Source organism: Otolemur garnettii, unplaced genomic scaffold (genome assembly GCF_000181295.1).
Source record: "Otolemur garnettii isolate 467f Iridium unplaced genomic scaffold, OtoGar3 scaffold00145, whole genome shotgun sequence".
In the NCBI taxonomy this organism is placed as follows: domain Eukaryota; kingdom Metazoa; phylum Chordata; class Mammalia; order Primates; family Galagidae; genus Otolemur; species Otolemur garnettii.
In genome coordinates, this window is record NW_003852540.1 from 5,015,842 (window position 1) to 5,031,609 (window position 15,768).

The 15,768-nt window shown below is 44.1% G+C and overlaps 1 protein-coding gene across 1 annotated transcript in view; it reads right to left on the minus strand.

Moving 5' to 3' along the window:
• The window catches only part of LOC100960007 (vacuolar protein sorting-associated protein 53 homolog), a 26,195-nt gene extending 11,860 nt beyond the window's left edge, over positions 1 to 14,335 (minus strand). The window contains exons 1-2 of the mRNA XM_003799104.3: positions 14,191 to 14,335; positions 8,492 to 8,561 (exon numbers count right to left, since the gene is read on the minus strand). Coding sequence (XP_003799152.2) covers positions 8,492 to 8,509 — 18 coding nt within the window. The 5' untranslated portion in view covers positions 8,510 to 8,561; positions 14,191 to 14,335. The remainder of the gene's footprint in view (positions 1 to 8,491; positions 8,562 to 14,190) is intronic.
• Between the last annotated feature and the right edge of the window lie 1,433 nt (positions 14,336 to 15,768).

Here is a 15,768-nt window from a genome sequence, read left to right on the forward strand (position 1 = left end):
ACAGCACTCTACCCAGGGGGACAGCTTGAGGCTCTGTCTCAAAAAAAAAAAAAAAAGAAGGCACAAGCAAAGCAAATGATAAGACACAAATCAGGAGAGGATATGTGCAACATGGACTAAGGAAAGCTATGAGGAACGCATAAAGATTCCTGCAGATCAGTAAGATCGGCCACCTCAACAGGGACAGCAACAAAAGGGCAAGGAATGTGCACACGACTCACAAAAGAGAAAATGCAGATGCCCCACAGGCATGTGAGATGATACTTAGCCGTGCTAGTAACTGGAAAATGCAAATTAAAACCACAAACGTATACCATTTCATACTCATCAGATAGACAAAGGTTGAAAATAAGATAAAAAGGTTGAAAATCCAGTGTTGGCATGGATACGGCACTGACATTCACACTCATGGTGAGAGTGTGAATCAGGGGAAGCGTATCAGGGGAAATTCAGTCATGTTTTCGTTATCGAAGAAGCATGTAGTCTGTAACACAGCATTTATGCTTACATCCTTTAGAGAAATTCTTGCCTATGTAAAAAAAAGGTTCCCTGTATCCATCTACTGTTTGTAAGAACATAAGACTGCAAACCACCTTCATGTCCATCAATGGGAGAATGAATAAACAAATGGCAGCATATTCATGAATAGAATATGATACTGAAGTTGAAAAGAATGAATGCAAATAACATAGACCAACATGGATAAATCTCAAAAAGCATAAGTTGGGCCAAAAAAGCAATATATAATAGCACTTATATAAAGTTTAAAAATATGCAAAACAAAATCGCGTATCATTTGTGAATATGTACACATATAACACTCCAAAACACATATGGGAATGATGAAAGCCAAAAGCAGAATAGTGTTTACCTTTGGGCAGAGAGGAAGGGCTGGGCAGGGGGTCCAGGCGGTGGGGGGGCAGCTTAGTAATAACTGTAATGACTTACTTTACATAAAAATGATCTAAAGCAAATGTGGGGAACATGTTACAAATTTTACTGAGCTGACTGGTGAGCTGGTGTTCTTCACATTATTTTCTATGCTTTTTAGTATTTTGGAAAACTTTTTTAAAGTATGCCGTCTGAGGACTGGCAAGGATTTAACTTTTGTCTTCCGTGCAGCAAATTTTGAGAGCCTTTTCAAAATCAAAGCCATGTCTTAGCTGGGGGGGGGGGACCCCAATGTTTAAAAACATATGGGATACTTCTTACTTTTTCTCTATTTTCTACTTCCCAGAGATATATTATATGCATAAATAATTATATAGTCTTAAGTGACAGGAAGAGTTTTGAACAAACCAGACATAATTCTTTTTTGTCTCCCATATCTAGGGTGATATGACACTTTCATTCCCTGGCCAGTCACAATAAAATTCTGTCTTTACCAGACAGCTGGTCTCAGGTTTTACATAAATCAATGCAGACAAAAAAGGCGGGAAATAGTTTGACAGATTCAGCAGCTGCCTGTACTGAATGAAGATGAAAGGTACCATGTATCATAAAAATCTGCTACTTTTCATCTTTGAACAAAGCTAAAGGTTAATCCCCTTAGGCATGAAGCACAGGGCAAGAGTGGTCACTGCCAAATTGGTGTGCCCCTCAGAAATAATTTTTAGGGTAGTATGGGCTGGCTGATGTTGACAGGCTATTGTTCTGTGAGGGCGGCTAGTCTGCTATGCCTTTAGAAGTTCATCACCCAGCAATAGAAACCACTCAGGGAGAACGAGAACTTTTTTTTTTTTTTTGAGACAGTCTCACTCTATTGCCACCACCTAGTGTGCCATGGCCTCAGCCTCGCTTACAGTAACCTCAAACTCCTAGGCTCAAGCAATCCTCCTGCCTCAGCCTCCCAAGTAGCTGGTACCCACACACCTGCCTACTTTTCTATTTTTAGTAGAGATGGAGTCTTGCTCTTGCTGAGGCTGGTCTCAAACTCCTGATCTCAAGTGATTTTTCTGCCTTGGCCCCCCAGAGTGTTAGGATTATAGGTGTGAGCCACCGTGCCCAGCTGTTAGGGAGAACTTTTCCTTTTTAAAGAGCCTCCTACAATTCTTGGTGGGCATCAAGGCTATCAATAGTAGTGAAAACCTTGGTGGGGATGGGCCACTACTATTTTAAAAAATCTTGTTATCATGAAGAGTTTTAAACATATGTGAAGTAAACAGAAAGGCACAGTGAGCTCTCAGGTGCTCACGTCCCAGTTTCAACACCAAAAATATCTCAGCATTCTCAGCTATGTCTCTACTCCAGGGGACTCAATGAGAGGTGATTTCTGTTTCTTACTCCCACACCGGGGGACATCTGGCAATGTCTAGAGACATGAGAAGATGTCACTAGCATCTGGTGGCCAGAAGTAGTGAATGCTATTTAATACATCCCACAATGAAGGATTCTCTGGCCCAAAATGTCAGTAGTTCAAGAATGAAGAATCCTGCTGTATTTCACTTCCCAATTCTCATATAATTTTTTAAAGGTAAAATTTATATATGTTGAAATGCACAATTCTTAACTGTGTTATTTTGACAAATGGATAGATCCATGTAATCCATATCCTCTTATAACTATTCATATAGATCTTTATCAGATTTGACAATTTTCTACTTTGCTGTAAAAAATTATCATTAATTTCTTTTTTGAGACAGAATCTCACTCTGTTGCCCTGGGTAGTGCAGGGGCATCATAGCTCACAGCAACCTCAAACTCTTGGGCTTGAACAATCCTTTTGCCTCAGCCTTCTGAGTAGCTTGGACTACAGGCGCCTGCCACAATGCCCAGCTAGTTTTTCTGTTTTTGGTAGAGATGGGGTCTCACTCTTGCTCAGGCTGGTCTCTAACTGGGGGACTCAAGCAATCTACCTGCCTTGGCCTCCCAGAGTGCTAAAATTACAGGCATGAGCCACTGAACTGGGCTATTACTATTACTATTATTTATTTATTATTTATTTTTTTTTGAGACAGAGTCTCACTGTGCTGCCCTGGGTAGAGTGCTGTGACATCATAGCTCACAGCAACTTCAAAACTCCTGGGCTCAAGTGATCTACTTGTTTCAGCCTCCTAAGTAGCTGCAACTACAGGCACACGCCACAACGCCTTGCTAGCTTCTCTGTTTTTAGCAGAGGCAAGGTCTCACTCTTGCTTAGACTAGTCTCAAATTCTTTTCTTTCTTTTTTTTTTTTGAGTCAGAGTCTCATTATGTCACCCTCGGTAGAGTGCTATGGTGTCATAGCTCACAGCAACCTCTAACTCTTGGGCTTAAGCAATTCTCTTGCCTCAGCCTCCCAAGTAGCTGGGACTATAGGCACCCGCCACAATGCCCGGCTATTCTTTTGTGGCAGTTGTCATTGTTATCTGGCAGGCCCAGGCTGGGTTCGAACCCGCCATCCCCGGTGTATGAGGCCAGAACTCTAACTGCTGAGCTATGGATGCCCAGCCTTGAATTGAGTTAATCAGTTATTGGTACCTGTGGCTCAGTGAGTAGGGCGCTGGCCCCCTATACTGAGCGTGGTGGATTCAAACCCAGCCCCAGTCAAACTGCAACAAAAAAATAGCTGAGCGTTGTGGCAGGTGCCTGTAGTCCTAGCTACTTGGGAGGCTAAGGCAAGAGAATCACCTAAGCCCAGGAGTTGAGGTTGCTGTGAACTGTGATGCCACAGCCCTCTACTGAGGGCGACAAAGTAAGACTGTCTCTAAAAAAAAAAAAAGAAGTCAATAGGGTTATAATATGGTAATCCATATGATGGGCTATTATTCAGCTTTAAAAAGGATAAGAATTTCTGGCACATGACACAACATGGATGAACCTTGAAGACGTCATGTTCAGTGAAATAAGCCAAATACAACAGACAAATACTGTATAATTCTACCTACAGAGCAGTCAAATTCACAGAGACAGAACTATGTAGGACATAGTTGCCAGGGGCTGGGGAGGAAGAATGAGGAGTTATTGTTTAATGGTTATAGAGCTTTAGGTGGGAAAGATGAAAAAGGTCTAGAGGCCAGGTGTGGTGGCTCGTGCCTATAATCCTAGTACTCTGGGAGACTGAGGTGGGAGGATCATTCGAGGTCAGGAGTTTGAGACCAGGCTGAGCAAGAGTGAGATCCCATTTGTACTAAAAATAAAAAAAAATAATGTGGGTATGATAGCAGGTGGGCGCCTGTAGTCCCAGCTACTTGGGAGGCTGATACAGGAGGATCACTTGAGCCCAGGAGTTGGAGGTTGCAGTGAACTAGGTTGACATCACTGCACTCTAGTGTGGGTGACAGGGCAAGACTCTGTCTTGAAAAGAAAAAAAAAAAAGTCTTGGAGGTGATGGCGCTGATGGCTGCTCACCAAGTGCAAGTACTTACTGCCACTGAACTGTACACTTAAACATGGCTACAACCGTAAATTTTACATTTTGTGTATTTTACCACAATTTTAAAAAGTCAATATAGTATATAAAAATAACAGAAAGAGAAAGATGATAACTTCATAGACATGCAATATATTGCTCAAAGTCCTTTAGACTCCATCATTAATTGCTCTGGAAGGGGCTTTTGAGAATGTCTGATTCAGTGCTCTCAGTTAAACATGAGGAAATGGAGCTCAGAACAGGGAAGCAACTGTTTGTGACCACAGAGACTATTAACAAGGGCGTGGGCACTGGACCCCAAGTCTCCTTTTCCTACCCTGCACCGTGCTGCTTTCTCTACGGGAAGTTTGGGCACATGGATTCCATTTCTACTGTGCGCTCATTCATAAGACGACCACAGCTATAAGACTAATTAATGACCCTGCAAATCCCACAGGAGTCTCTGAAAATTACAAACCAGCAAGAAGCATTACAAATGCCAGTATGGTTCAGCTCCATGCGCCCTTGCAATTGCTCAAGAGGACTCTGGGACCCAAAGATAAATCACTCACTTTATATAGCAATCAGGAACAGAAGAAAGAGCAGGAAAATGTCTCCTTTTCCCTTTTCAGAATAAGTATTAAAGCTTAACCTAAATTTAGAATCTAGCACCTTTGTGGCAAAGCAGACACAGCTGAGATTAGGCTAAATTTTAGCTTTAAATTTCACAGCTTTTGTTACAGCTTGGATTACAGCCACTCCATGACTCGGGGCGGAATCTGTTCCAGTCTCTGAACATCTTGTCAACTTCTTAATTCCTATGGTTCTGCTGCCTGAGTGAACGTGCCCACAGTTACGTGACTGCTTGGGTTTCAAGGCCTATACACTCAGGACAAGCATGGACCCAGCCAAACCTGAATTTCATGTAAGAATCCTTCAAGGACCACACTGCCCTGTGGTTTCTACCCTACCCACGCCTTCTCCAGTCTAGGCTGAATCCGCAGTCCTAGCTTGTATTTGCCTGGGGTCAATTAAGTAAAAGTCCAGTCCCAACAGATGGTTTTCTCATCCACATCACGGTGGAAGTAAACACTGGTCAAGCTGATATTTCTATGAAGATGTTAGCTTTGGGTCTGAGCTGATTAGTCTAATATTCTTCTAAAGAAGAATAAAATCTTAGGAAAATAGATACAACATTAGATTTATGTGACAAATGAAAATGTCATGGTTATTAGACACTAAATCAGTTAGCAAGGCCTGGGAAAAGCTGCAGAGTCATGAAAACATGTTCCCAATGAGTCAACTTTGTGTCCCAGTGGCTTCATCCAGTTTAGAGCCAGAAAAATAGTAAGAACCCTGAAGCTTCTTCCAGATATATAGATTTTTTCTTTTCTTTCTTTTTTTTTTTTTGAGACAGAGTCTCACCCTGTTGCCCCAGGCTAGTGTGCTGTAGCATCAGCCCAGCTCACAGCAACCTCAAATTCCTGGGTTCAAGTGATCATCTTGCCTCAGCCTACTGAATAGCTGGGACTATAGGCACCTGCCACAATGCTGGGTTAATATTTTGATAATTTTAGTAGAGATGGGGTCTTGCTTTTGCTCAGGCTGGTCTTAAACTCCTGAGCTCAAGGGATCCTCCTACCACAGCCTCCCAGAGTGCTAGGATTACAGGCATGAGCCACCACGCCTGACCATAGATCTTAATCATTCTACACCCACTCTGATTACACATGACAATGAGGTGGATAGAATTAATTCTGAGTGAACATGTGCTAATGAAACAAGTTAGGACATTACTCTGTTTCCAGTGGAGGGAATTAGTTCCATGCTCATGACATGCAAGGGTCAGAATTTGAAAACACTGAAATGTTATAGTCAGGCGCCATCAGAGTTTGAATCCACATAACTGCACAGGAGGTTCTGAGAACACTTTTGACTCTAGCCAAAGCTGGTTGGCCAGCCAGCCAGCAGTAAGTCCTGAGGAGATGCCACTGTGCAGCCTGGATGTAGAGAAGATATTAGAGAAAGGGGGAATGAAGACAAAAGCAAAGCCATGCCCTGGTCTTAAAAAACTTAAAATTAGGAAGAGTTGGCATTTACTGAGGGCTTACATGAGCCAGACTTGTGCCAAGCACTCCATGTGCATTATCTTGTTCAATCCTCATGACAACTCTGTAAAGCAGGACTATGATTATCCCCTTCTCAAAGGTGAGGAAGTGCTGGAGCTTAAGCACCTTGTCTCAGGCCAAAACAGTTGCCAGGCTGCAGAGAAAAAACTCAGCTTTGTGATTCTACAGCATGTGACCTTAAAGCTTGGACCACTGCGTCCTTTCACAACTTAGGAAGGTTGTTCACTTAGCAGAGGAGAACAGAACACACACTGCACTTCCCAGATTCAAAAGATCTTGCTATGCACAGGTACTATACAGCTGGCCCTGTGTGTCTACGGATTCTACAGCCATGGATTCAGCCAACTGCAGATCAAAAATATTTGGGAAAAAATTGTGTCTCTAATGAACATGTACAGACATTTTTCCATCAGGATTCCCTAGACAACACAGTTTAACAGCTATTTACATAACATTTGTGTTGTATCAGGCATAAGTAACCTAGAGATGATTTAAAGTCTGCGAGAGGCTGTGTGTAGGTTATATGCAAATACTATGCCATTTTATTACCTATCAGGGACTTGGTCATCTGCAGATTTTGTTACTCGATGGGGTCCTACAACCAATCTCCCACAGATATCAGGGGATGACCACACATCCTCCTCTGATTCTTTTTTTTTTTTTGAGACGGAGCCTCAAGCTATCCCCCTGGGTAGAGTGCCATGGCATCACGCTCACAGCAACCTCTAACTCCTGGGCTCAAGCGAGTCTCCTGCCTCAGCCTCCCAAGTAGCTGGGACTACAGGCGCCCACCACAACACCTGGCCATTTTTTGGTTGCAGCCATCAGTGTTGTTTGGCAGGCCTGGGCTGGGGATTCGAACCCGCCACCTTAGGTGTATGTGGCTGGCGCCTTAGCCGCTTGAGCCACAGGCGCAGAGCCCCTCCTCTGATTCTTCATGAGGGACCCACAATGAGCTGTGGCATGTGCCAACTTGCCAATCAACTAAGACATGACTCAGGCCAGTGGAGCAAGGGGCCAGTGCTGTGGCAGGGCCCTGGGCAATAGCTGAGCCTCTATCAAGTCAACTCTTTTGGTGGAAGAGTGAGATTTGTGGAAATGTCTTGAATTATATAACCTTTTTCCTTAAAAATACAGTTTGAGTTCTTTCAAATATAAAAAGTAACTGAAACATGTTTTCTAGGCACTGACAGATTGAAGTCTAGGGAGGATTATTTCAATGAATATATAAGAATCATCTTTGATTGGCATATAAGTTGTGTGCATCAAAGTGGGTATTCTGGAAGAATTAGGAGTTGAATATTATTATTGGCTTCTTTTTCAAGTAGCTTAAACTGCTCTTTGAACTCAAACTGCTCAAATTTCAGATAGTGCAAACAGGTAGTGGCTGAAAAGAGATGGCTTCACTTCACAGCTAAGGTGCCACAAACTGTGAGGAGTATCCCAAAGCACAGAATTCATGTGAACAGAGTGGGACTAATCAAGAGGACTCCGTGGGTGAGATGAACAGAGCTGCTCAGTGCCCAACAGCTAAGCCTTTCCTTGCTTGCTACTCTAAAGTGGTCTCTGTGTCAGCCATTAAGGGACCCAAAATAATAAGAACCATCGTGTTCCCTCTGTCTGGAACATTTTCTCCTAGTCCTCTCAAGTTCAGCTCCCAGAGAAGCCTCTTGTGACTGTCTAATATCAGGCTAATACTCTCTCGTGCTTTCCAACCTTCAGTATCCTCATCTAAAGTGGAAATTATCTTCTAATTGATTTGTTAACTTGTGTAATATCTGTCTCTTCCAACTGGAATGTGAGTGTCATGAAGGGGAGACTTACTCTGTCATGTTCACTGGGCAAACCTTGCACCCAGAATGAAGCATGGTACTTAGCAGGTGCTCAAACACAATTTTGAAAAATAAATGGATTAAAGAAAGAAGAAAGTTGCCAGGCTATCAATACTATCCAGAACAGATCTGTACTAGAAGGATGTGTTTGATCCTTGACAAAAACTGCAAGGCAAGGGCTCTACAGGAGTTCATCTCACCTGTTCTGCTCCCACCATGCTAATTGGCTTGCACTTGAAGAGGTGGGTGATGAATTTAGGAATGAAAGAGCTGTGGATAAAAAAGAAGTGACAAGTTAGGCTCATTTTCTTTTCTGTAAAGAACTGCAGAAACTTTTCTCTGAAGTTTCACTTACTTCCGTAAGAAAACTGACAAGCAAGGTAGACATTATTGTTGCCCACCAGTGCCCACTGCTTTCTTTTTTCTTCCAACCCAAGCACTAATTTTGTTAGGTATTGCCTAACATAAGCCTTGATAGGCCAAGAAAAAGTTGATCCTATCCAACCTTAACTTCGGAGATGATTTCTAGCTATTGTTAAGACAGTCAGAGCATGGCATTCCCTTGGCGACTGTTTGTTTTTGGTCCTAGGAAAGGGACATTATCTAAGAAGATGGCCCAATCAGACTAGAGGGGAGGACTTTCTTTCTTTCTTTTTTTTTTTTTGAGACAGAGTCTCACTATGTCACCCGCAGTAGAGTGCCGTGGCATCATAGCTCACAGCAACCTTAAACTCTTGGGCTTAAGTGATTCTCTTGCCTCAACCTCCCAAGTAGCTGGGACTATAGGCATCTGCCACAATGCCTGGCTATTTTTTAGTTGTAGTTGTTTAGCTGGCCCAGGCCAGGTTCAAACCTGCCACCTTCGGTGTATGTGTCTGGTGCTGTAACCACTGTGCTAAGGGCGCCGAGCCAGAGGGGAGGACTTTCACTGAGACTGGGGCAAGACTCTCCCTTCTTCCCTTAGGGCAGCAGTTCTCAACCTGTGGGTCTCGACCCCTTTGTAATAATGAAAATACAACATTGCATTAGGAAGGTTGAGAACTACTACCTTAGGTTATTATTGCATTTGGATATAAAAGCTAGCACTGCCATATCACTACCATTCTGAGGATAAAGTCAGGCCCAGTATAGCATGATAAAGAATTGGGTCTTTTTTTTTTGAGACAGAGTTTCACTGTCACCCAGAGTAGAGTGCTGTGCTGTCATAGCTCACAGCAACCCCAATTCTTGGGCTCAAGAGATCTTTTTGTCTCAGCCTCCTGAGTAGCTGGGACTATAGGCAGCCAACACAATGCCCAACTAATTTTCCTATTTTTAGTAGAGGTGAGTCTTGCTCTTGCTCAGACTGGTCTTGAACTCCTGAGAGCTCAAGCCATCCACTCACCTTAGCCTCCCTAAGTGCTAGTATTATAGGTGTGAGCCACCTCACCCAGCTAAGAACATGTTTCAGTGACATTGCTGAACCATCAAATCAGCCACTCTCAGAACTGTTTTACCTCTGGATTTCTAATTGATGAAATAAAAAACTCACATGCCATTTAAGTCTGGGGTTCTATTACTAGTAGATGAAAACATGTGAACGGATATAAAAACAGAATATGCAGGAAGTAGTTACCAGGTCTTAAAACAGGCCCTAAACAGGAAATAACTGCTAAGGAAGTAATTGTCAGATCAAGAAACAAAATACATGATCCTCTAAAAAAGTACTGGGGTCTGAAGGATAACCTAGACCATGTGGGCTGTGATGCTGGTCTAGAGGAAATAAAGAATGAAATTAGAATAGGTCAGGAGGGCTTTTTTTTTTCCTTTGGAGACAGAGTCTCACTCTGTCACCCTGGGTAGAGTGCAGTGGCATCACAACTCACAGCAACCTCAAACTCTTGGGTTCATGTGATCCTCTTGCCTCAGTCTCCTGAGTAGCTGGGACTACAGGTGCCTGCCACAATGCCTACCTAGTTTTTTTATTTTGCTCTTGCTAAGGCTGGTTTAGAGCTCCTGAGATCAAGCAATCCACCTGCCTTGGCCTTCCAGAGTTCTAGGATTACAGTTGTGAGCCACTGCACTCAGCCTGAGGACAGTTTTCAGAAAAAACACTGTAGAGGCTTGTGTCAAGAAAGCTGGGTTGTACTGGTATAGAACAGAAGATGTAGAAACTAGGAATGCCTACAATCAAGGCAATAGAGGCCCATGACCAAGGGAAAGAGGATGAAAATAAAGCAGAACTTATAGGTTTAGATTAAGGCTGCCAAACACTTCTGTCCTCACTCTTTAAATGTTGCTCCAAGGCCAGTAACTTCCATCTTCTTCAATCTCTCAGTATCTTCCCTTATACACTTGCACCCACTCTAATATCGAATGACTCACTGGATATCTTAATGGAAATCCTAGCACATCCAACCTTAGCCCTACCTGGAATGCAGGACTGGGTCTCATCTACCCAATCATCTAAGAAAGAAACCAAGAGCTACCCATGGCTGCTCCCTTACTTTCAACCACCAAATCTAATCAGTCATCAACTCTTTTCCTGAATCCCCATATCCACCCTGCCTGGCTGTCCCAATGGCTACTGTCCTCCTCAATTCTCAGAGGAACTCTTCCAAGTGTCTCCTAACTGGTCTCTACCTTCAGCCTCATCCCTTTTTTTTTTTTTTTGAGACAGAGCCTCAAGCTGTCCCCCTGGGTAGAGTGCCTGGAGCCTTATCCCTTTTAACCCATCTGCTGCCAAAGGCATTTATTTCAAATGTAAATACGATCAAATCAAGTCCCTCCCCGGACTAAAATTCTCACAATGGCTGCAGACAGCCAAAATGGGGCTTAATAGCTTCCTTGAGTCTCGATTTTATGTCTTCAGCATCATGCCACGCCCTGGCTTGCTATGCTCCAATCCGCTGGGCTGCCTGTGGATCCCATGATGCTGCTGGTTACTTAATGTCTCTGTGCCTCTCCTGATCCTGCTCCCTCTGCCTGGAATGCCTTTTCTTAGGGCCTGTGGGTCAGTACACACACATCACTCGGCCCTGTGCAAGGACGTCTCTTCCAGGACGCCTTTCCTCAGCCATCTCCACCGTGCTATATATAGAGTCCAAAGGCCTCTCTTTTATCAAACTTAATTACATATGTGTCTGTTTCTCTTCATTTGACTATTAAGGCAAGTGAATGCAGGCCCATATCTGTTAAGCCAAAGCACCTAACTCTCGTGTGTGGGACACAGGAGGTGCTCAAGTAAATGCATGTTGAATAAATAATAAATGTTTAAGTAATAGCAGCAGCTATCACTTTTTGAATGTCAGCTCAGTACCAGCACTTTACCAAGAAGTTTACATGTCACTTTATCCTCCCAACAACTCCTCATAGAATGTCTTATAATCTCCATAACTGAATGGAAGAGAGTCAGCTTAGTGGAAGAGGGAAATTGCTTGTGGTTCAAACCGCAGTTTTGACCACGGGGTGGATCTTGATGTCTCAACAGGAAAAGCTGCTCTTGCTTCAGACCCCAAAAGAAGGCAAAAGGAAACATCTATGGCTGGGCAATGGTGGGGAGGGAAAGGAAAGGTCCAGAGATCAGATCTAGGGGAAGGCCTGCTGATCAGGAGGAAGTGCAACATAGGACTACATGGAAGGGATTCTTTAGTGCTGCAAATCAGGCCCCAACAAGTAATGTGAGACTGAATTTATAACTAATTGCAACTGTACAGACACTCTGTACCCTAAGCTACTTCACACTAAAGTAGCTTTGGGGTGTCCTTGAACTGGCTATGTACTAGGCTGGGGGGAGGAGGGAGACCAGATATGCGCCTTTGGAGGTGAAGTTCCCGAGATGTGCTGGGTAACTGCCAAGGGCTTCTCTGGGCCATCATGATGGTGGTGGCTACTGTGCTTGGCTGGGATTCTTTATAACTCCCATTTCTGAGGTTTCTAACCGCTGGCTGGGATTTTACAAGGATGAGAGGGTACCATGGATTAAACCAAAAACTACTTTCTAGATCATAAGTTGAACTTTTCCAGATGTAAGAGATGGGCATCCTATTCCCACTTCACTCGATAAGGACTTAGTAATAAAGTTAAAGGGCCGTGAGAGAATGTGAGGCTGATGTAGGCACTAGCTAAGTCAATGGACTTCTTGTTCACTTTCACGTAAGCTCAACTAGACCCCTGAGCAACCACACTAGAGAGTTTCAGTCATAGTAAATTTTTACACAGACGCTACTTCTATAAGCCATTCGGGGGGGGGGGGTGTCACCAGGTGATTTATCAGCAATGCTTCTAACACACAGTAATGAGCACCCAGAGAGTGAAGGGAATTTCAACTCCTGGTCCATCTGCCTTACTGCAAACATTAATGCCTCCCTGGAGAGTCCACTCTATCCTTTCTTGACAAACTAGAAACTCAAGTTAACACTAGAAGCCATTCCATAATTGTGGCTCCTCAGGGATTTATTTATGAGGGAAAGGCAAAGCCCTAATTGAACACAAACTGGGAGAGATTTGGGGAAGACAGAAACTTGGAGTCCTGAATCACCATTTGGGACCTGGATGAGACTAACCCAAATGCAGTAGCGTGGTTGGGGATGACCTTCTTGAGGCCCTTTCCTGAGCAGGCTGCCAACACGCTCATTTGATAATTGGTTAGAGAAGATAGTGACCTTCTATATCACCTGGTCTCATGGGAGCCAGTGCCACAGCCAGATGCTGACTGGCAAAGGACCAAACTGTTCCCTTGCTTCAAAATGAAAGCCACACACAAGGATGTGGCAAGAGACATGTGGTGTGCACTCCATCTCCTAGAGCAGTGGAGCTCCCTGACTTGCTCAGCCCCATTTCTCATACTTTCCCTGGACCCAGGAATGCCTACCAGCGGATAAATCCTAGCAGCCATGTACATGATACATACTATGGGGAGGGAGGAAGAGAAAGTTCGGAAGAGACAGAACTGATGGTTTCTACTCTTAAGGAGACAACATGCATATAAAAAATAATTTTAATTAGGGCAGCGTCTGTGGCTCAGTGAGTAGGGCCCCAGCCCCATGTACTGAGGGTGGCGGGTTTGAACCTGGCTCCAGCCAAAGAGCAACAAAAAAATAGCCGGGCGTTGTAGCAGGCACTTCCCTCGGGAGGCTGAGGCAAGAGAATTGCCTAAGCCCAGGAGCTGGAGGTTGCTGTGAGCTGTGATGCCATGGCACTTTACCAAGGGTGACAAAGTGAGATTCTGTCTCTAAAATAATAATAATAATTTTAATTATCCCAACCTGGGCAAGGGGTGCTTAGGTCCATCGAATTCAGTGGTTCTCAACCTCTGGGTTGTGACCCACAGGAACTATATTAAAGGGCTATGGCTTTAGGAAGGTTGAGAACCACTGATCTAATGGTGACAAAATGACAGGATGCCCCCTATTTTAGCTTGCCTTGACATTGTTGACGACTGTATTGCTATTACTGTCATCTGTGACTTTAAGTAGCAGATTTAGTTTTATTATTATGCTTCTTTTGGGTACAAATTAAAATTAGTTTGCCTGCAGGCACCAGAATGTGCCCCAGCTGGATGGTAAGAACACCTGAATCGTGAGCAAGCTGGGGAAAAGGGAAGGCATTAAAAATAGTCCAGCTGAGTATGGTATTAAAATGGTAGACACATGTCATTATACACTTGTCCAAATCCGTAGGCTGTATAACACCGAGGGTGAGCCTTAATGTGAATGGGGACTGTGGGTGATAATGATGTTGTCAATGTGGATTTATCAAGTACCACTCAGGTGGGGGGTGCTGACAACAGGAAGACTGTGTGTGGGGGGGGACGGGTGTATACGGGATATTTTAGTGCCTTCTGCTCAGTTTGTCTGTGAATGTAAAAATGCTCTAAAACGTAAAGTCGACTCGGTGATGAAAATGCTCCAGAACTTACTTTGCAAATTTAATGCAGAACTGAGTGAAGTACTTCCGTGTGGAAGCCAGATTGTCACGGATGATGGGGACGTTCTGCTTAATGTGAAGAATGACAGAGGTGACGTAGGGGCTCTGGTCACCAACATGTTCCACGTTCTGCCACTGCATCTGAAATGGAGACAGGACAGGGAAAGGATTTATTTTTTAAATTTTGTTTTATTTTTGAGACAGAGTCTCACTCTGCTGCTCAGGCTAGAGTGCTGTGAGCTGTGGTGCTAGCCTAGCTCATAGCAGTGTCAAATGCCCGGGTTCAAGTGATCCTCTTGCCTAAGCTTTCCAAGTAGCTGAAAATGCCCACAATGCCCACCACAATGACTGGCTAATTTTTCTATTTTTAGTAGAGATGGGGTCTCACTCTTGTTCAGGCTGGTCTCAAACTCCTGAGCTCAAGCAATCCACCTGCTTCAGCTTCCCAGAGTGCTGGGATTACAGGCGGTGCCTAGCCTTGCTCACCGTATTCTTGAAAGTAAAGAGTAACTCAAGCCCTTTCCTTTTCCTACCTGCCTCATCATGTTCAAACACCCTCCTATCTTTTTTGTTGTTGTTGTTGTTGCGGGTTCAAACCTACCACCCTTGGTATACGGGGCCGGTGCCCTACTCACTGAGCCATAGGTGCCGCCCCAAACAACCTTCCTTTCCCAGCTAAGCTGCCAGCTGGGAAGATGAATGAGGATCCTATTTGGCAGATGAATGAGGATCCTATTTTTCTGTCACCTGTTCCCCCAGCAGAGGATTGCAGGAGAACAGAAGAGGGACATTGCCTTCCAAGCAGATGGGGAGCATGGAAGATCTGACTGGGATAAATGAAATGAAACCTGGAAGAGAATTAATATATACCTTTCTCTTGTGTAAATTGGGAGGAGTTTGAGATTCTTCTTTTTTTGAGACAGAGTCTCACTGTGTTGCCCTTAGTAGAGTGCCGTTATGTCACAGCTCACAGCAACTTCAGGCTCATGGGCTTAAGTGATTCTATTGCCTCAGCCTCCCAAGTAGCTAGGACTACAGGCACCTGCCATAATGCCCAGCTATTTTTTGTTGCAGTTGTCATTGCTGTTTAGCTGGCCCAGGCTGGGTTCAAATCTGCCACACTCGGTGTATGTGGCTGGCACTGTAACTACTGTGCTACGGGCCCTGAGCTGAGTTTGGGATTCTTTAGAAAGGAAAGTAGAGGCTTGGTGCTCGTAGCTGAGTGGTTAGGGCACCAGCCACATGTACTGGGGCTGATGGGTTTGAACCCAGCCAGGGCCTGCTAACGACGACAATAACAAAAAAATAGTTGGGCACTGTGGTGGGTGTCTGTAGTACCAGCTACTTGGGAGGTTGAAGGAAGAGAATCACTTACACCCAAGAGTCTGAGATTTCTGTGAGCTGTGATGCCATAGCACTCTATGCAGGGCGACATAGTGAAACTCTGCCTCAAAAAAAAAAAAAAAAAAAAAAAAAGGTGGCGCCTGTGGCTCAAAGGAGTAGGGCACTGGCCCCATATGCCGGAGGTGGTGGGTTCAAACCCAGCCCTGGCCAAAAACTGCAAAAAATA